At 35.3% G+C, this 20,614-nt stretch overlaps 1 protein-coding gene across 5 annotated transcripts in view; it reads left to right on the forward strand.

The window, feature by feature from the left end:
• Nucleotides 1-20,614, forward strand: part of C2CD2 (C2 calcium dependent domain containing 2) — a 114,621-nt gene that overhangs the window by 57,632 nt on the left and 36,375 nt on the right. For all 5 annotated transcript variants that reach the window (XR_013482840.1, XR_013482841.1, XM_078146474.1 and 2 more), the window contains exons 9-10: nt 10,649-10,713; nt 11,680-11,807. Coding sequence is in view for 3 of the 5 variants with exons in the window: in XM_078146474.1 (XP_078002600.1) it covers nt 10,649-10,713; nt 11,680-11,807 (193 nt within the window). In the remaining 2 variants the exon portion in view is untranslated. The remainder of the gene's footprint in view (nt 1-10,648; nt 10,714-11,679; nt 11,808-20,614) is intronic.

Raw genomic sequence — 20,614 nt, forward strand, 5'->3', positions numbered from 1 at the left:
CTCTTCCAGTTTTGAGTTTTCTCTTTTTTTTAACTTATTTTTATGCCTTGAATTTCTTTCTGTTGCTGTATTGCTATTGCTAGCATTTACAAAATTATATCAAATAGTAATGAGGATGTCTTTACTCCTGTATAAACTGAGAAATCTTCCCACATATCCCTATTTCATATGATACTTGCTTTGGTTTTAGAGAGATACTGTCTATGACTTTTTTTTAAGTTCCCAAATGACTATACTTTATAGAGATTTTCAGCAAAACTTGATATTTTACTTTGTCTGAGGCTTTTCCTATATCTATTGAGGTAATCATACAATTTTGGATGTTTTTGTTTTCAATATTATTAATTACATTAATTGTTTTTCTGATGTTGAACCATTTGAACATGTGTGATATAAATACATCTTTGTAATTTCTTGATAATCAGTAGTATATTTGACAGGATTTTATATAAAAATTTAAAATTGATGTTGGTCTATAGTTTTCTTTTAATGCTTTAGTTTCCTGTTTTGAAATTAGAAGTCTATTTATCTCATAAAAGGAATCTAATAAGCAACTTTCTGAATCTTGAAGAATAATTTGTGCTGTATAGGTACTAATTGTTCTTTAAAATTGTATTAGAAATTTCCTGTGAATCTATCAAGACCAGGAATTTTTTTCTTCATTATTTCCTTTGCAACTAGTTTTATCATTTTCTGAGATTGTTTTGCTTAACATCATCATTTGATCTGGTTAGTTTCAGTATTTTATGTTTTTGAAGATATTCTTCTATTTTTATTTTGTGTTCTTGGTTTTGTTAGCATTTAACTATGCATAGTATGTTCTGATAATTCTTTTTATTTTTATGTCTTCTTATTTTGTTTTGATTTCATTTTGTTCATTTGCTATTTTGTTGACTTGATTTTCTTCCTTCTTTAATCAGATTGGCCAAATGTTTAACACTTTTATTAATCTTTTCAAAGAAATAGTTTTCTTTATCATTTGTATTTTTTTCAGCTTTTCTACTTCTCTAATCTATGCTGTCTCACCCTTTGTGCTCATTTTCAATTTATCTGTTGGCTTTCTAATTCTTAAAAAAGGCATATTCAGTTCAAAAATCCCCTCCTTTTTTAGTTTGTTGATATGTGTTTATAGGGATATGATTTTCCCTTTGAGTAATCTTTTAGCTGCATCCCAGGAAATTTGGTACTTTATTTCATCGTTATTTTCTTTCTCATAATTACTCACTGTTTCTATGACTTGTTCTTTGATCCACTCATTATTTAGGAATTTTTTATTGTCTCAATTTGGATTTGTGTCATATATTTTGCTTCCTCAACTGACAGCTATTTTTATTGCATTATTGTCTAAGGGATACACTTATTATTTCTGCCTTTTAAATTTTTGTTTGTAATATCCTGCAATTCTTGTAGGTGATAGAGAAGATGGAAGTATGTCCCATGGTAGAGATTTTTTTTTTCCGTTTTTGCACAGTTCATTAATACCCTTTGCCATCTTCCTTAATAATTTTCTCCCGTTTTTCATTAAATCTCCTCCATCATCCATGCTCTCTGATTCCACTGGGTGTCAGTTGCTTTAAGGGGTTCTTGATTCCGCTTTTGCTGAGGCAAGATGTTCTCTAAACTCTGAATCCCTGAACTTTACAGGCATTTTAAGGTTCCCATCTTCATTCATAGGATATCTCTCTTCTTCCTGAATGTTCTGAACACTGAATGTGCTTCAGTGGGAATTCTTCCCCCAACTTAGTCAAGAGTTTTTTCTTTCTTTTTCCTTGATCTGTCCTCTTTGCTTTCTGACCCATTCTTTTGTAGTCCCTCTTTTTCCTGAAGGACTACTGGAGTAATTTTCCCTTTGTTGTTAACCTCTAACTTCATTAGGGTACATTATATATTTCCCTTTATTTTCTTCCTCCCCTCTTTCCTTTTGTGCACCCTCCTTTTCTGCAATTTAGTTCCATAAAAAAAATAACAGCAACAAAAAAAGCCATTGATTTACCCTTAGACAGGGTGTTATGAAGTTTAGTCCATGACTTTTCAGGCCTGTTTCTCCAACATCGTTTCTGTTTCATTTCTGCTTTCACCTTTGTCTCCTTGTGTACTTTCACAAAGAAATCTCTTAATGATCTCTGTTATTTTGTTGTTATTCTTAACTCCAAAGGTGTCTGTCTTTGTAGGTTTTTTTCCCCTCTTTTTTTTTCTGGTATAACTTATTTCATTATTGATGCTGTCATTGGTTGCTTGATTTGTTTACTTTTCTTGCATTTGTTTTCTGAGATGTTTGTAGTTCTGGTTTTCTTTTTAAGAATGTTTTTTTAAAATCTCTTTTTATTGAACCTCCATATTTTTCAGTTAATGTTTAGGCTCAGTTTTGTAGGTTATGTCACCTTGGTTGCATCTTGAGCTTCTTTACTCTTTTAGAATACATTATTTTATTCTCTTCTGTGGTTTCTGGGGGTTTCAAAATAGATTTGTGTTATTTGAATTTCCTTTCCTTTATATTTGAAAGTTCTTTGCCTTGTGGCTTGCAGAATTTGTTTTTTTGTCAGTAGAATTGTTAAATTTAACCATTGTGTGTTTGGAATGTACAATCTAAGGGAGTTGTTTCTGGAGGCTATCTGTGGATTCTTTTGATGGGCACTTTGTTTAGCTATTCTGGGCAGTTTTCTTGTGTTATTTCTTGTTTTGTGATGTTTAGGTTTTTTGATTTGTTGTGATGTGAAAGAACTGTAATCTTTAAGTTATCTCTAATGCAGCTGTGAGAAATGCTAACAGTTTGGTTCCCACAGAATTGATAAGAAAACTGGAAGGGTCAGATTGGTTTATTGGTTTACACAAATATATAAACAATATGAGGGGGAGATTGGTTTTCACAGACTCTACAGAAACAATAGCTATTGCATTGCAAACACAGATGTTAAATGGGATGTGCCAGAATGCTGGGACAAGTTGGGGGTTAAAGCCAAGTAATCCTATATAACTGCTTGCTCTACTCCTGTATAGTTGTGTGATTCCTGTGAGGGAACATACCCAATTCTCGCAAGAACTGCTAATAAAGATATTTCTTCTCTTACTCCACAACTGTGATTTTGTTATGACCCAGCTAATTAACGTTCTGGGAGTTCACTGAGCCCAATCTTGGGCTGAATTCTGAATTGAGTCTAGGGTTTTTATAACACAGCCTTTCTTTAACATGTTTTGCTTTTATGGAGACCTTCCTTCCTTCCTTCCTTCCTTCCTTCCTTCCTTCCTTCCTTCCTTCCTTCCTTCCTTCCTTCCTTCCTTCCTTCCTTCCTTCCTTCCTTCCTTCCTTCTGAGGCCAAATTTGAACTCAGGTGTTCCTTATTCTAGGTCTGGTGCTCTAGCCACTTTGCAGCCTAGCTGCCCCTATATATCTGGTCTTAAATCTCTTGAGCTCCTGCCATGTATCAACTGCCTGCTAGTCAGGTCCTCCTGACTCCAGAGCCTGTGCTGATGCTTTCTTTTAATATTGTTTTTTGCTTTTCTTTTTTCAGATTGTTATTTATTTTTGTGTATTTGCCATTCCAATTGGTTATGATGAGGATGGGATATAGACCCCAAAAAGGAAAAACCCTGGACTTTCTCACATGGCCAACTCTCTAGAGTTTGTCTTACCTCCCTATGACCCCAGGCCACTTTCCACCCTTTATCCTATCTAGGCTTCATTCTCCCCTGGCCATATGGTCCAGGTCCCTGGAGTTCTATTACCTCATAGACTACTTGGCCACTCCTAGATCCCTCCCATAGTCTTTATGTATATAAGATCCCTCTTGTCTCCATTAAGATGCTCAGATTCTTAAAATCTAGCCAATAGCTTACTAATGTTCAGACTCCTTAAGAATCTGCCCAATATGATGGATGTTCTAATAAGCCTCATCTTTGGCTGAAAGAAGGCTTGGGTCAAATTCTTTCAGGCAGAACCGGTGTGTTGTGATTTTGGGGTGCCAGCACCCCTAAATCTATAAACTTCATCAGTTATCCTCTCTTTATTTCTTCAGTGAGGTTTGGCACTATGGATTCAAGTTTTTCTATTCTGCCAGTTATTTCTTCAGGGCATGCATTCTGCTTTTACAGTTCTTATTTCTTTTTTTCTAACCATTCAGGAACATTCTGTTGTGGTTTCTCTTCAAAATCCACAGGGTCCTCTGCCTCATCAGGAGTTAATTCATTTTCTTTTGTCTTACTTAAATATTTATTTATAGATGTCAAGACTCTTCTACTTGATCTGTAGGCTACATTCCCTTCTGTTAGTAGCTTTCTTGTTGGTTTATCAGCCTATGCTCAAGGTTTTTAATTGATTTTTCTTCCTCCTCTAATCTTTGGTAATTTTAATTTTTGTTTTCTTCTTCTGTATTTTACCATATATCTCAGTTTCAGACTCTTTCTCCTTTGATTAAAGTTTCCCTGTGCTGGAATATTCACATTTCCTGACCTTGGTATCTGCCCCAGGTTCTTTCTGGGGACACAGAACTTGCTTTGATTGAGGCAGGCTTGAGGGATCCATACACATGCTGGCATCCTGTTCCAGTTCCCTCTTATCCTCAATTTTATTCCTTTTGTTTTCTGTCACAGTAGGGGAAGGGAGGCAGAGTGAAGAGTTCAATTCTGTTGTTGACCTTAAGTTGGCTTGAGTAGCCCTGCCAGTTCATGGTGCCGAGTGAGGTGGGTAGGAGGGTTAGTACCTCCCACAGTATATTAGGGATTATGGGAATGTGTGGGATGCCACTCAAATTAAAACATACACACACACACATACACACACACACAGAGGTATCCAAGGAGAAACAGAAAGTTAATTTATTATTATAATTATTTCAAACCTCGAGATTTGGGTGTCCCTCCACCAGAATACTCTGATGAAAGGAGACACAGACAGAAGCAAAGGACCTGATTATATACCCTAATAGGCAAATTCCCCCCTCCCACCAACTGGCTAATATTTGGCTCACATTCTCAATGTCCATAGAAACTGAAAACAAAACAATGAACACAATATACATATCTATATTTCTTAGTTTGCTGAAGTAATACCAAAGAAACAATTAAAGGTGTGCAGTCAAGCTAGACACTGTACTGTATAGCCAGGTCACCATGACTGAGATATAGCAACAGGTGCATCAACAAAATGGGGGGGGTGCTTCTTCAGGAGTTTCAGGCTTGGCAAACTTTAACTACTTAACAATGGCATGGGGGGGTATTTGGGGTTGAATTCCCGTAAATCAGGTGATTTCTAGTCAACTGAAACTTAGGCCTGTCAGGCTGCTATGCCTGCCTTGAGTCTAATACAATTTCTATTTATTCTTCTAACAAGTTTTCACAGGACCCTCATCCCACTCAGCCTTATCCCAAACCTTAATTACACTGAGGAGTCTTCACTGGGACATCCCATTCAGGAATAGCTTTCTTTGCTGTTAGTTCATATGGTTTATAATCTCAGTAGTGTAAATTAAATAGGGAAGATTTATGACTTCTTGTGGTTATACTCTAAAAGACTTCCTGATGGGCAAATAATCATTTTCAAAAGCTTCATCTTCAGAACTTGAAGGTGACATATTTTTTTGGAAAGAAGAGTGGACTAATAAACTGATTCCAAGCTTGGTCTTGCAAGTGACTAGATTTATGACTGTGTAAAGTCATCTCATCTTTCTGGACCTCAGTTTCCTCATTTATAAAAGGAAAAAGTTGGATTAGATACTCTTTAAGGCTGTACTTCCTATTAGTTTCTCTTAAGTAATAAAATATTTTTCATTTCTTTCATTAATCTGGTGATGATGCGATTTAGGGTTTCAAGGGTCCTAAGACCCCAAAATCACAATACTTAGGTCCTGCCTGAAGAATTTGACCCAAGCCTTCTTTCAGCCAAAGACGAGGTTTATTAGAGCATTGTCATATTGGGCGGACTTTTAAGGAGTCTGAACATGGGGAAGCAGTGGCTAGATTATAAGAGTCTAAGCAGTGAGTAGATTTTAGAAATCTGAACAGTGGCTAGATTATAAGAATCTAAGCATCTTAATGGAGGCAAGATGGACCTTATATACAGAAAGCCTGTGGGAGGGATCTAGGAGTGGCCAAATAGTCTATGAGGTAATGGAATTCCAGGCAAATGGAGCCTAGATGGGACCAAGAGTGAGAAGTGGCCTGGGGCCCTAGGGAGGCAAGACCATGGAGGGGAGATTGGGTGTAGCCACAGTGAAAGGATAGTTGATGGGATTATAGCCTCAGGCAAATGCCAGAGATTCGGCCATGTGGGAAAGTCCAGGGTTTTTCCTTTCTGGGACCCAGATCCCAACCCCATCAATGATATATTACTTGGTACTGACAAAAATGTTGTGTTACTCTGAGTGAAACAAAATGTTTTTATATGTTTGTATTTGTAAAAGGCAGATAGATATGGTAATGGATGCAGTGCTGGACCTGGAATCAGAAAGACTCTTTCTGAGTTCAAATCTGGCCTTGATGAGGATGGGATCTAGAAACCCTGGACTTTCCCCACATGGCCAAATCTCTGGTGTTTGCCTGAGGCTATAATCCCATCACCTGCCTTTCATTGTGACTACACCTAATCTCCCAATTCTGTTTCCCTTAACCTAGCCTAGCCCTCTTTATGGTTGGCCATTTCCCACACTTAATCCTAGCTAGGCTCCATTGTCCAGGTTCTAGGAGTTCTGTTCACCCCAGTTTACTGGCCACTCCCATTCAGGTCTTCTTTAGACTCCTCCTCCAGTCACTCCAAACTATTTGGCCCCTTCTAGATCCCACCCACAGTCTTTAAACTTTATCTTTGGCTGAAAGAAGGCTTGGGTCTAATTCTTTTAGGCAGGATCTGTGTGTTGTGATATTGGGGTCTCAGCACCCCTAAGTCCCTAAACCTCAACAGCCTCAGACACTTACTAGCTATGTGATCCTGGACAAATCACTTAAGCCTGTTTGCCTTAGTTCCTCATCAGCAAAAATGAGCTGGAGAAGAAATGACAAACCACTTCAGTATTGCCAAGGAAACTCCAAGTGGGGTCATGAAGAGTTAGATACAACTGAAACCACTGAACAAATAATTTTGAGATAAAGAGCTCTGTAGAAGTCACATAGCACTTTTTTCTTGTGTTTTTTCCCCTTTTGTTCTGTTCTTTCACAACATGACTAATGTGGAAATATGTTTAACATGATTGCACATGTATAACCTGTGTCAGATTGCTTGCTGTCTGTGGAAGATGGTAAGGGAGAGAGGGAAAACAATTTTGGAACTGAAAAGTCTTATAAAAAAATGAATGTTGAAAAATTTCTTTACATGTAAATAGAAAAAATAAAATACTATTTACAAAAAAAAGAAGTCACATTTAAGCCATTTGTAGAGGCAGTTATAAAGCAAATTGTATATCACTCCCCTTACCTATCAGCTGTCATCAGTTTTAGGGGATGTTGTTGTTTGTTTATTTTCCAGAATTCAGGTGAATTTTTCACAATTCAAGTGGATTTAAATGATCACACTCTCAGTATATCCCTTGCTGATCTCCTCCCCAAAGAATCATCTGGACCTAGAGTCAAGAAGACGTGGGTTCAATTCTAGCATAAGACACTTGTTATGTGACACTGGAAAAGTCCCTTAACCTCTACTTCTGTTACTTTATTTGTAAAATAAGGATAATAATAGCATCTACCTCTCAGAGCTGTTTTTATGACAAGTTGAGATATTTGTAAAACACTGAAAACCTTGCTATGCTATGTAAATGCTATTGTTATTTTCCCATGTAACAAAGAATTAAAAGGAAAAACACAGTTTAACAAGACTAACCAATATAATTTTTGTCACAAACAAAGCCAGTGCAGCTATAGAAAATGGAAGCTGGTAACTAGGGAAAAAAAATCTTTGCAGCAGATTTCTTTGATAAAATTCTTATTTCCAAGATATAAAGGGAAATGATTCAGATTTAAAATAATGAAATTGATGTGGTTAAAGTATATAAACAAGCAGTTTTCAGAGGAAGAAATGCAAGCTATCACTAAGACATATGAAAAAATGTTATGATCAAATAGGATTGATACCAGGAATACAGGAATGGTTTAACATAAGGAAAACTATTAACATAATTGATTACATCAATAATGAAAGTTTAAAAATTATATCAATAGATAAGGTCAATTGATAAATGGTCAAAAGATATGAACAGGCAGTTTTCCAATAACAAAATCAAAACAATTTAAGTCATATGAAAAAAAGCTCTAAATCATTATTGATTACAGAAATGCAGATCAAAATAGCCTTAAGATATCATTTTATAACTACCATATTAGCTAAAATGATATAAAGGGAAAGTGACAAATATTAGAAAGGGTGGAAAAATTGGGACACTAATTCATTGTTGGTGGAATTATGAAATGATCCAACCATTTTGGAGAGCAATCTAGAATTATGCCCAAAGAGTTATTAAACTACCCTTTGACCCAGCAATACCACTACTTACTTTATTTCCAAAGATGTTTAGGGGAAAAGGAAAAGAACCTATACGTTCTAAAATGTTTCTAACAGCTCTTTTTATGGTGGCAAAGACTTGGAAATTGCAGGGATGCCCATCAATTGGGGAATGACTGAACAAATTGTGATATGTGATTGTGATGGAATGCTACTGTGCTATGAGAAATAATGAGTTCCACAATTTTAGAAAAACATGGAAAGACTTGCATGAAATAATAAATGAAATGAGCAGAACCAAGAGAACGTTGTATAAAGTAACAGCAACATTGTTTAAAGAACAACTTTGAGTGAATTTCTTTTGTCTTTTATAAATACCCCAATTAACTATAAAGGACATATGAAGAAAGATGACATCTTCATCCACAGAAAAACTGATAAATAGAAGTATGTATAGAATAATTATAAATATGCATACCTATTCGTATCTAATGGTAGCCATCTCTAGGGCAGGAGGTGGGAGGTAAGGGAAAAAAAGAAATTTACATGATAATTTTGTTGTATATTTGAAAGGAAAAGCAAGTTGTGCACGGTAGATTTGCAGTTTCATATGCAATCATCTTTTTTATTATACTATATTATGGAACTGCTTGTTTTATTCCATAAATTAAGAATAAAATAAATTTTTTACAAAATTAAAAAGAAAAAATGTTCCAAATTAGATCAATGAAAATGAAAACAACACTACCTCATACTCATCAGATTAAGAAATTTGACAAAAAAAAAAGTGACAAATGCAGGGGGGATTTCAGGAAAACAGATGTGCACTATTGGTGGAGCTGGGAATTATTTCAGTCATTCAGGAAAGCAATTTGGAACCATACCTCCAAAGTTACTCAATTATGCATCCTCTTTGATTCAAATATATCACTCCTATGTCTGTACCCACAAAGAGATCAAAGAAAGAAGAACAAGGCAAATGTATACCAAAAATATTTACATCAGCTCTTTTGGTGCTGTCAAAGAACTGGAAACCTGGAGGGTTTTCTACAAGTAGGGAATGGCTGCATAAATTATGGTGTATGAATGTAATGGAATACTTTTGTTGTGTAACAAATGATGATGAGGCCAGTTTCAGTTAGATAGAATTATACGAAGTGATACAAATGAAATGAGCAGAACAAGGAGAAGAATTTATATGATAACAATATTGTAAAAAAAAAAAGAACTTTGAAAATCTTAAGGACAATGATCAATAAAACAAACTAATTCTAGATGATTGATCATTGACATAGAGGTGATGTATATTAAACATATACTTAAGACATGGCCAATGTGGGAATTTTTTTTTATTGTAATCAAAAGCAAACATTTTGTTTTTCTTTCTTTTTCAATTATTAGGGATAATGGTAGGGGTGGAGGAGAAATGAGAGGTTTTTTTTTTTGATTAATTGAAAAAAGCTAAAAAAGAAGAGTCTGGTCTTCTACCATTGCAAAGAAGTGGGAACAGGTACCTTCTCTTGCCTCTTCTTTAGGCCACACTTGATCATTATAATAGGAAATATTTAGTTTTGATTACTTTGTTGAACTATTTTTTTCCACTTATGCTGTTAGTATATATTGTTTTCACAACTCTGTTTCACTTTGAATCAGTATTCATCTAGTCTTCTTGTGATTCTTTATATCAATCATATTTATATTTTACATTACTGTAATATTACATTTTCCAATTGATGGCCATCCTTTTTGTTTCTAGACCTTTGCTACTACAAAAGTTCCTACTATAAATATATTGGAATTTATGACTCCTTTCTTTTTGTCATTGATCTCCTTGTGATATATGCCCAGTAGTGGAATTTGTGGGTGAAAGGTTTTGGCTATTTCATTCACTTTCTTGATATAATTTCAAATTCTTTTCTAGAATTTTTGGACCAATTCAAAGCTCCACCAAGAAGATTTTATTAGTTTGTCCAACTCTTTCTAGAACCCCTACAACATCACCTATTCCTATCTTTTTCAATCTTTGCCAATTTGCTAAATATGAGGTAAAACCTCAGAGGAAATTAATATTGTTAATGATGGAAGTATAAACATCAATTATTGGATTTTCTAATAGTTCCTTAATATTTATGGTTGTATGGAACTCCTTATGTGACTACCCCAAATAGATTGAGTTGCGTTAAAATATTTCATTGTGAAAACCTGATGGTTTTATTCTTTTCATAGTGAATTAAATGCCAAATCCAAAGAGTTACAAATGCATGTTTTAGAAGATGGGAAGTCCAAAGATAGTAAGTATTTTCAAAGTACTTTGGTAGAATTATTTTCAACTAGTTTAGCACCCAGTATCCTTCCTACCTACTTCTAGGAAACTGAGGTACAAAGTGAAGGTATAGAGAGGAGAAATAATTTAGACCCTTTTTTAAAGTTAAGGACAAGAGGAGTGTATGCACTTAGTGTTCATAGTGCTTAGGTAATACTATTGAAACCTTAGATTTCTGATGTGAGAAATTTTTATTTAAAAAATGAATCTTTGCTTTATTCAATGTAGCTGAAATTTTCACTGAAAGTAACAACACATGGAACAGTTAATACATGTTTGTGAATATATGGAATTTGACTTTATTTAGCTTAAAGTTTTGAATGCAAGCTTTATACAGAGTACTGATTTAATATAAATAAAGTTTAGCTTTGCAGAAGAGAGCCACTAATTTTTTTTTTTTTACTAATCTTAACACTTTTGGCATCCTCTTTCACTGGTGCCATAGTGAAGCAATTGTCAACCTTGAGTTTGTTTACCTTAAAAGAGTAAGAATAGGTGATAAGGATTATATTTTTCCATTTTAATTCAGATTCTTTTTTTCTGAGCATTATTAGGTAGATCTAAAATAACTTTTCTTGCACCCTGTGTACAGGTTTATTTATTTGCATCAGGCTTTTTTCTTAGTGTTTTTGGTGCATATTTTAATAGTAGCCTTCAAAATTGTAACTTGAATATGATATGAACCTTTCCTTGTTCTTATTAATTTTCCACATATTTGGGGTTTGATGTTGTTTGGTCCATATCTATGATTTCATCGGTGTAGGAAACTCTTTCTACAAGTCAGTAATTGCTCTGTAACTTAAATATCTTGGATGGTTAAGTGGGGCTAAGAAGTTGTGATTTTCCCAGTCACATAGATTGTATGTGTGAGAGTCAGGACTTGAAACCAGTTATTTTTCTATTTTGATACACTACCTTTTCTATTTTATTTTAGGTCTGTTCTTTGGTTTGGCAACTGTTCCTATAGATGTATTCAAGAAAAAGCCTTCTGGACAACAGTGCTTTGTTCTGAACAGTGGGTACAGCTGTAATCACATTGTGTTGGGATCTATCACTGCAGAGGTTTGATATTCTTGTCTTTTTAATAGCTACACCTGGATTTACCTTGTCTGTTTAGTATTATGGGCTTGTATTACCTTCCATTTATTAATATCAGATCTCCATTCCTATTATCTTAGAATAAATTATGTAAGAGTATACATTTGGTTATTTAAACATTGACTTTTATCTAGCACTCTAAAATTTGCAAAGTGCTTGACATATATTCTTTTTTAAGCATTATAATAACCCTATGAGATAGATCCAACTGGTGGCATTTTCTCCATTTTATGATGAGGAAACAGGTTTAGAGATATTAATTTACATTGCCATTGTTACTTAGCTTAGATAGGGTTTACTATAGTCTTAGTGTTAAACCGATCTACCTAGGTGGTTCAGGGTCAGGAATGGAACAAAATTAGACACTCCCATCTAATGGTTAACAAGAGGGAATTTATTTAACTATAGGATAAAAAAGATATTCAGCAAGGATACAGCATTGATTTAATTCTGTACAGCCTCCCTGCCTCTGCATTCGCTATGGTGGTACAGTGATGTTGACATCACTGGAGAGGAGCTCCTCATTCCCTGTACACTGGCTTTTGTATTTAAGCCATTAGGAAGCTGTGTCAGTGGTTGAAGTCTTAACCCCCAGGGCCAATTAAGTCTTATATGTGTATATGTGTATATATATATACACACACATGTATATATGTATATATATGTGTGTATATATATATATACATATACATGTGTACATACATTTATGTGTATACATGTATAAATACACATATATTTATATAAAATTTGTTTTCATCAGTCAGGATCCCCCTTCATGCTCTCCCACTCTAACCCCTCCCTCTGCATTGAGAAGATTAGAAAAACAAAACCCATTAGAAACATGTATAATCAATCATAGCATATTTCCACACTGGCTATGTCCCCCCAAAATTTGTCTCATTCGACATTCTTAATCCTTCAGCTCTTTATAAAGAGATGGGTAGCATGTTTCATCATTGGTCTTCCAGAATTCTGGTTGGTAATCATTATTGTTGATGAGTGAAGCATAATGGTGTTCCATCATATTTATATATCATAACTTCTTTATCCATTCCCCAATTTATGGGCATCCTCTCAGATTACAATTCTTTGCCACCATAAAAAGAGCTGCCATAAATATTTTTGTACCTATGGGTCCTTTCCCCATTTTTATGATCTCTTTGGGATACAGCTCTAGAAATGGTATTGCTGGGTCAAAGGGTATGCACAATTTTATAGCCCTTTGGGCATAGTTCCAAATTGCTCTCCAGAATGGTTGGAAAAGTTCACAACTCCACCAACAATGCATTAGTGTTCCAATTTTCCCACATCTTCAACATTTATCATTTTCCTGTTTTGTCATGTTGGCCAATCTGATGTGATACTTCAGAGTTATTTTGACTTGCATTTCTCTAAATCAATAGTGATTTAGAGAATTTTTTCATATGACTATAGATGGCTTTAATTTCTTCCTCTGAAAACTGTCTGTTCGTATCCTTTGACCATTTATCAATTGGCGAATGACTTGTATTCTTATAAATTTGATTCAATTCTCTATATATTTTAGAAATGAGGCCCTTATCAGAGATACTGGTAGAGCTACAAATATTTTATTTTGTTGAGGCAATTGGGGTTAAGTGACTTGCCCAGAGTCACACAACCAGTAAGTGTCAAGTGTCTGAGGGCAGATTTAAACTCAGGTCCTCCTGACTCAGGGCTGGTGTTCTATCCACTGTGCTACCTACCTGCCCCAGCTACAAATATTTTTGAACATACTTAGAGTTTGTTTGCTTATGACTAATCTCTCCTTTAATCTACTCAAATCCTTTCCTCCTTTCACCCTTTCCCTACTATTTCCCTGTGGAGTGAATACATGTCTGCATCCGTGTGTGTGTGTGTGTGTGTGTGTGTGTGTGTGTATTCTTCCTTCTTTTGACCAGTTCAGCTGAGAGTAAGGTTCAAATATCAGCCACTCCCTTTTATCTCCTTCTTGTTTATATAGGTACCTATTCGTGCATCCTAATTATGTGAGATAATTTTTCCTTAATCTTCTTTTCCCTTCCCCCTACCCCAAAGGTATTCCTCTTTTCTCTTTCCATTATTTTCTTAAGATCATCAAAACATAACAGAACCTCTCCCAGGCCTTGTCTAGTTGGACACCATCTTTCAACCACGATGACGATAGGGTTCAGAGGGGACAACTATATCTTTCCCCATATTTGAATGTTAGCAATTTATCCTTGGTTAGTCCTTTATCATTGTTCACTGATATTTACCTTTTTATAAGTCTCTTCATTCCTGTATTTGGACTTCCAATATAGCTCTGGTATTTTCATCAGGAATGCTTGGATGTCCTTTATTTCATTAAAAGTTCATTTTTCTCTTGTGTCATCAAACTCAGTTTTGCTGTGTAAGTTATTCTTGACTGTAAGCTTATAATCTTTGCCTTCAGGAATATCATATTTTAAGCTCTCTGCCCTTTTATAGTGGTGGTTACTACATCAAGTGTGATTTTGACTGTGTCTTCTCAGTTCTTGAATTTTTTCTTTCTGACTGCTTGCAATAATTATTCTTTGGCCTAAAAGCTTTGAGTTTGGGCTATGATGTTCTTGGGAGTTTTTGTTTGTGTTTGTGTTTTTGTTTGTTTTTCCAGTAAGTGACTGGCGGATTCTTTCTATTTTCACTTTGCCCTCTAGATCTAAAAGATTTGGGCAGTTTTCTTTTAAGATTTCTTGAAATATGATATTTATTTTTGGTCATGGTGTTCAGATAGTTCAATGATTCTTAAATTTTTTCTTCTTGATTTGTTTTCCAGGTCAGTTGATTTTGCTATGATATACTTTACATTTTCTTCCACCTTTTTAGCCTTTTGACTTCATTTTGATATTTCTTGTTGCCTCATGAAGTCATTAGTGTCCATTTGTTTTGCTCTGTTTTGTTTTGTTTTTGGCTAGGCAATGGGGTTAAGTGACTTGCCCAGGGTCACACAGCTAGTAAGTGTTATGTGTCAGGGGCTGGATTTGAACTCAGGTCCTCCTGATTCCAGGGCCGGTGCTCTATCCACTATGCCATCTAGCTGCCCCCATTAGCTTCCATTTGATTGATTCTAATTTTCAAGTCGTTTGTTGCTTGGGCAAGGTCTTGTACCTTCTGTATTGACCTGTTAAATGCCTTTTCAATTCTTTCTTCCACATCCCTCCCTTCTTTTCCATTTTTTTCCCTTTAAGCACATTTGTTTCATTTATAAAAAACATTTTAAACTTAAAAAAAACCCAACCTCTTAATTCTTCTCCTCCAGGAATTCTAGTTGAGTTTGTGCCCAAGCTGGGTTTTTCTCAGAGGCATTGCTTGAAGTTGTTTTGGAAGCATTCTCTTCCTTTGTATACGTGTGTTGAGCACCCCTGCCACCAGAATCACTCAGTATGATGGGGTTCTTATTTTGTTTGTTCACTCTTTCAGCCTAATTCTTGACTTGATATTAAAGCTCACTTCTGGAGACATGGTCTGGAGACCAGTCATATTGTTGCTTTCTTGAGGTGTTGAGTGTTATATTATTCTAGTATCTCAAGGACAGTCTGAGGACCTGCAAACTTTTAGTGCTTCCAAAGTGAACTGATGTAGGGCAAAGTCTGGTTGCTGTCCCTCCCTGGCCTGAGTTCGGCAAGCTACTGGCCTAGGTTTGGGTGTGAACAAGAGTAGACTGCTGCTGTATTCCAGTCTTATCAGCTAGTTGGAATGCTCTATTGGTTCAGAATGGCAGAATTGTAGACCCCACTCCCCACCCTGCTTTGGTCTGGGTTTCCTTAGTTATGCCTCTGCAGTCTGTGCTAGATGCTGGAAGTAAGAGCTTCCTCTGAGCTATACCACTGCTACTGTGAACTTCTAAACTTCTTCCTTTCTCTATACATAGCCCAAGTCTCTACTCCCTGACCCCCCTACCTGGAGACCCAGGTCCCCTGCACAGGTGTCCTCACTCAGCCCTGGATCTGTGACCATGTACTGAATAGGGAGTGATAAGTCTTCTAATTTACATCTGTTCCCTTCATAGTCCTAATATAGGTCTGGAGGTATCCCGGCATAGATCTAGGACCTCCTGTCGCTCTGGTGCTCAGCCTCTTCTTGGGTGTTAGAGTGGTCCCTTAATGACATACTCCTGGCTCAATCCTTCTTCAGTGTCAGAAGACCTAGGGCAATCTGGGCTGGACAAATGACTACATTTTTCTGGATTTCCTCATTAGGACTGTATCTGGTACATTTTCTATACCAGTTTGGAGAGCTTACCACACCGCTTCTTACTACTCTGCTATCTTGGCTCCATTTCACTATTTTATTTTATTTTATTTTTGCTTTTTGGTGAGACAATTAGGGTTGAGTGACTTGCTCAGGGTCACACAGCTAGTAAGTGTCAAGTGTCTGAGGCTGGATTTGAACTCAGGTCCTCCTGACTCCAAGGCCAGAGCTGTATCCACTGCGCCATCTAGCTGCCCCTCACTATTTAATTTTTGAGAAGAGTTTCAGCACCTATTAAGGATGTATTGTGATTGAATCAATAAGTCCCAGAGAACTAGATGTGCAATTAAAGTCACTGGGTGAAGGCTCATTCATCCCTTGAGGAACTTTCATAAGATGAAGAGGTATCTGAGAAACAGAGATTCTAAGGGCAAAAAAATCTGAAGTTTGGGACAGTCACCCCCTCCCCCAATACCCCCCCCGGGAGAGTAGAGCCCAGCTTTAACATAAAGTCCAAAGTCAAGAAATAGACTGGAAAAATGATCAAATAACAAAAAAAAAGTAACTGTCCATTAAAAATTGCTATGGTGACAGCGAAGCTCAAGAAAAAACTCAGAAGAAAACAATGACATGCAAACATCTTTAAACAAAAGCTCAAAGAAAAATTCAGATTGGACACAAACCAAACCAGAATTCCTAGAAGAGCTAAAGAAAGAGATTTTTTAAAAGTGCAAAAGAAAATTATTTAAAAAACCAAATAAAAGTTGTACAGGAATAATTAAGAAAAGAAATGAAAGAAATGCAAGAAAATTATGAAAGCAAAAGGCAAAAAAAATACTGAAGAAAGTAACTCCTTAAAAAACAGAATTGGCCAACTAATAAAAGAGGTACAAAACTTCACTGAAAAAAAACCTCCTTTATTCCATGAGACATCAGGAACAATAAAACAAAGTCAAAAGAATGAAAAAAAGGAGAAAATGTGAAATAGTCAAACAGACTTTTGACAAGGTAAAAAAAAAAGAAAGGAAAGGATAAACAGAAAAGAATAGAATGCAGGCAAATACGCAGTTAGAAACCATAACTGTGAATGGGATGAACTCACACATAAAGTGAAAGCAGATAAAAGAATGAACTAGAACCAGAATCTAAAAATATGTTATTTATAAGAAACATGCTTGAAACAGAAAGACAAACAATTAAAATAATATGTTGGAAAAGAATCTATTAATGCTTCAGCTGAAGTAAAAAAGGCAGAAATAGCCATCATGATCTCAGACAAAGCAAAAACAAAAACAGACCTAGTTAAATGATATAATCAGGGAAACTTCATTTTGGTAAAAGGTACCATAGACAATGAAATGATATTCATCAAATGGCATAGCATCCAGATTCTTAAAGGAAAAGTTAAGTGAAATACAGGAAGAATTAACTGTACTAGAACCTCAATTTACCTCTCTTGGAACTAGATAACTCTAACCATAAAATAAATAAGAAAGAAGTTAAGGAGATGAATTTTAGAAAAGTTAGATATGACAGACCTCTGGAAAAAAACTAAATGGGAATAGAAAGGAGTATATCTTTTTCCTCTGCTTTACTTGACACCTTTACAAAAACTGACCATGTATTAGGGCATCTTTACAAAAACTAGTCATGTATTAGAGCATAAAAACCTCATAAACAAATGCAAAAATATTGAGTGTACCCTTTTAAGATCATAATGCAATAAATGTTACATTTAATAAAGGGCTGTGGAAAGATAGATTAAAAATTAATTGGAAACTAAATAATCCAATCCTAAAGAATGAATCTGTCAAAGAACAAATCACAAAAAAAACCCCAATCAATAATTTCATTAAAGAGAATGATACAATGAGACAACACACACCAAATCAGCGTAAGCAGGACTTACAGAAACTTTATGTCTCTAAACGCTTACGGGAAGTAAAATAAAAGAGAGAAAGAGTAGATCAATATATTGGGCATGCAACTAAAAACACTAAAAAAAGAATGATGAAAAATCCCCAATTAAACACCAAAATAGAAATCTCAAAAACCAAAGGAGAGATTAATAAAATTGAAAGTAAAATAAACAAAAAACCAAAAACCATTTAACTAATAAAACTGGGAGCAGGCTTTATGAAAAAAAACAATAAAATAAATAAACACTTAATATGATTTTTTTTAGGCAATTGGGGTTAAGTGACTTGCCCAGGGTCACACAGCTAGTAAGTGTCAAGTGTTTGGTCTGAGGCCGGAATTGAACTCAGGTCCTCCTGACTTCAGGGCCGGTGCTCTATCCACTGTGCCACCTAGCTGTCCCTACCTTAATATGATTTTTTGAAAAAAGAAAGAAGAAAACTAAAAAGACTAGCAAGCAAAGGAATGAAGTCTTTCCAGTAAGATCAGAGGTGAAGCAAGTATGTCCATTATCATCACAATTATTAATATTATATTAGAAATGCTAACTAGTATTAAGGCAGGAAGAAGATACTGAGGGAATAAGAATAGGCAATGGAGAAATAAAACTATAGTTTTTTCTTTTTTTTTTGTGGCTAGGCAATGGGGTTAAGTGACTTGCCCAGGGTCACACAGCTAGTAAGTGTTATGTGTCTGAAGCCGGATTTAAACTCGGGTTCTCCTGAATCCAGGCCTGGTGCTCTATCCACTGCGCCACCTAGCTGCCCCTTATAGTTCTTTCCAGAAGATGTGATGTTCTACTTAGAGAATCCTAGCAAATCAACTAAAAAACTAGTCAAAACAATTAACAACTTTAGCAAAGTTGCAAGATATAAAAGGAATCCACATAAATCATTAACATTTTTATATATTATCAACAAAACCCAAAAGAGAGATAAAAAGAGAGATTCTATTTAAAATAACTATAGACAGTATAAAATACTTAGGAGTCCACCTGCCAAGATACACACAGGAACTATATGAACACAATTACAAAACACTTTTCACACAAATAAAGACAGGTCTAAACAACTGTAGAAATATTAATTGCTCATGAGTAGGATGAGCCAATATGATAAAATTGACATTACTGCCTAAATTAATTTACTTATTCAGTGCTATACCAATCAAACTAGCAAAGAACTATTTTATGGAGCTAGAAAAAAAATCATCTGGAAGAACAAAAAATTAAGAATATTAAGGGAATTAATTATTTTTTTTAAAGTGAAGATGGCCCAACAATATCAGATCTCAACGTATACTACAAAGTAGAAATCATCAAACAGTTTGATACTAGATGTGAAACAGAGTGGTTGATTACTAGAAAAGATTAAGTACATAATATGTAAACATAAATGACCACAGTAATCTAGTATTTGATAAACCCAAAGATCCAAGCTTTGAAGGCAAAAATGTATTATTCAATAAAAACTGCTGTGAAAACTAGAAAGCATTCTGACTGAAACTAGGTATAGACAAAGATCTCATGCTGTACACCAAGATAAGGTCATAATGGATACATGATTTAGATATAAAAGGTGATATCATCAGCAAATTAACTGAGAAGGGAAAAAATTACCTGTCAGGTCTGAATAGGAGAAGAGTTCATGACCAAACAAGAGGACACAGCAAGTAAAATGGATAATTTTAATTACATTAGAAGGAGGTGTTCTTTCCTGAGAAAGATTCAGTGGGATAATGGAGCTCCCTATACGTATATGATTCTTCAAGGGAAGTTTTAACAGGATTAAATGGTAACACTATGAGTATTTTGGGGGAATGGGGAGAGTTACAAGTTTTCTCTTACTCCCTTGAATAACACTTCAACACACTTGTTGAAGAGGCAAGCAATATATCAATTAAACATGTGAGGTTGCGCAAAATGCTATTTCCAAATTATCCATGTTATCTTGCCCTTCCCCCCTGCCAAAAAAAAAAAAAAGAATGTGAAAAATAAAGTATGCTTCAAACCACTTTCAGAGTTAATCAGTTCTCTTTCTGGAGGTGGATAGAATATTTTATCATGGATCTTTTGGAATTGTCTTCTGTCATTGTATTGATTACAGCAGTTAAGTCTTTCACAGTTGATCATTGTTACCATATTGCTGTTACTGTGTACAACGTCCTCCTGGTTCTGCTTACTTCACTTTGCATTTGTTCAGGTAAGCCCTCCCAGGTTTTTCTGAAACCATCTTGCTCATCATTTCTTATAGCACAATAGTATTTCATCACATTTATATACTACAACTTGTTTGGCCATTCCTCAATTGATGGCCATCCCATCAATTCCCAATTCTCTGCCACCACAAAAAGAGCTGCTATAAATATTTTTGTATATATAGGTCCTTTTCTTTTAACTTTGATCTCTTTGGATAGACCTTGTGGTGGTATTACTGAGTCAAAAGGTATATGCAATTTTATAGCCCTTTGGGCATAGTTCCAAATGATTCTCCATAATGGTTAGGTAACTTCACAACTACACCAACAGTTCATTAATGTACTTATTTTTTCACATCCCCTCCAGCATTTGTCATTTTCTTTTTCTATTACATTAGCCAATCTGGTAGGTATGACATGGTACTTCAGTGTTTTTAATTAGTACTTCT

This window comes from Phascolarctos cinereus, unplaced genomic scaffold (genome assembly GCF_003287225.1).
Source record: "Phascolarctos cinereus isolate Bilbo 61053 unplaced genomic scaffold, phaCin_HiC Scaffold_726;HRSCAF=1367, whole genome shotgun sequence".
Taxonomy (NCBI): Eukaryota; Metazoa; Chordata; class Mammalia; order Diprotodontia; family Phascolarctidae; genus Phascolarctos; species Phascolarctos cinereus.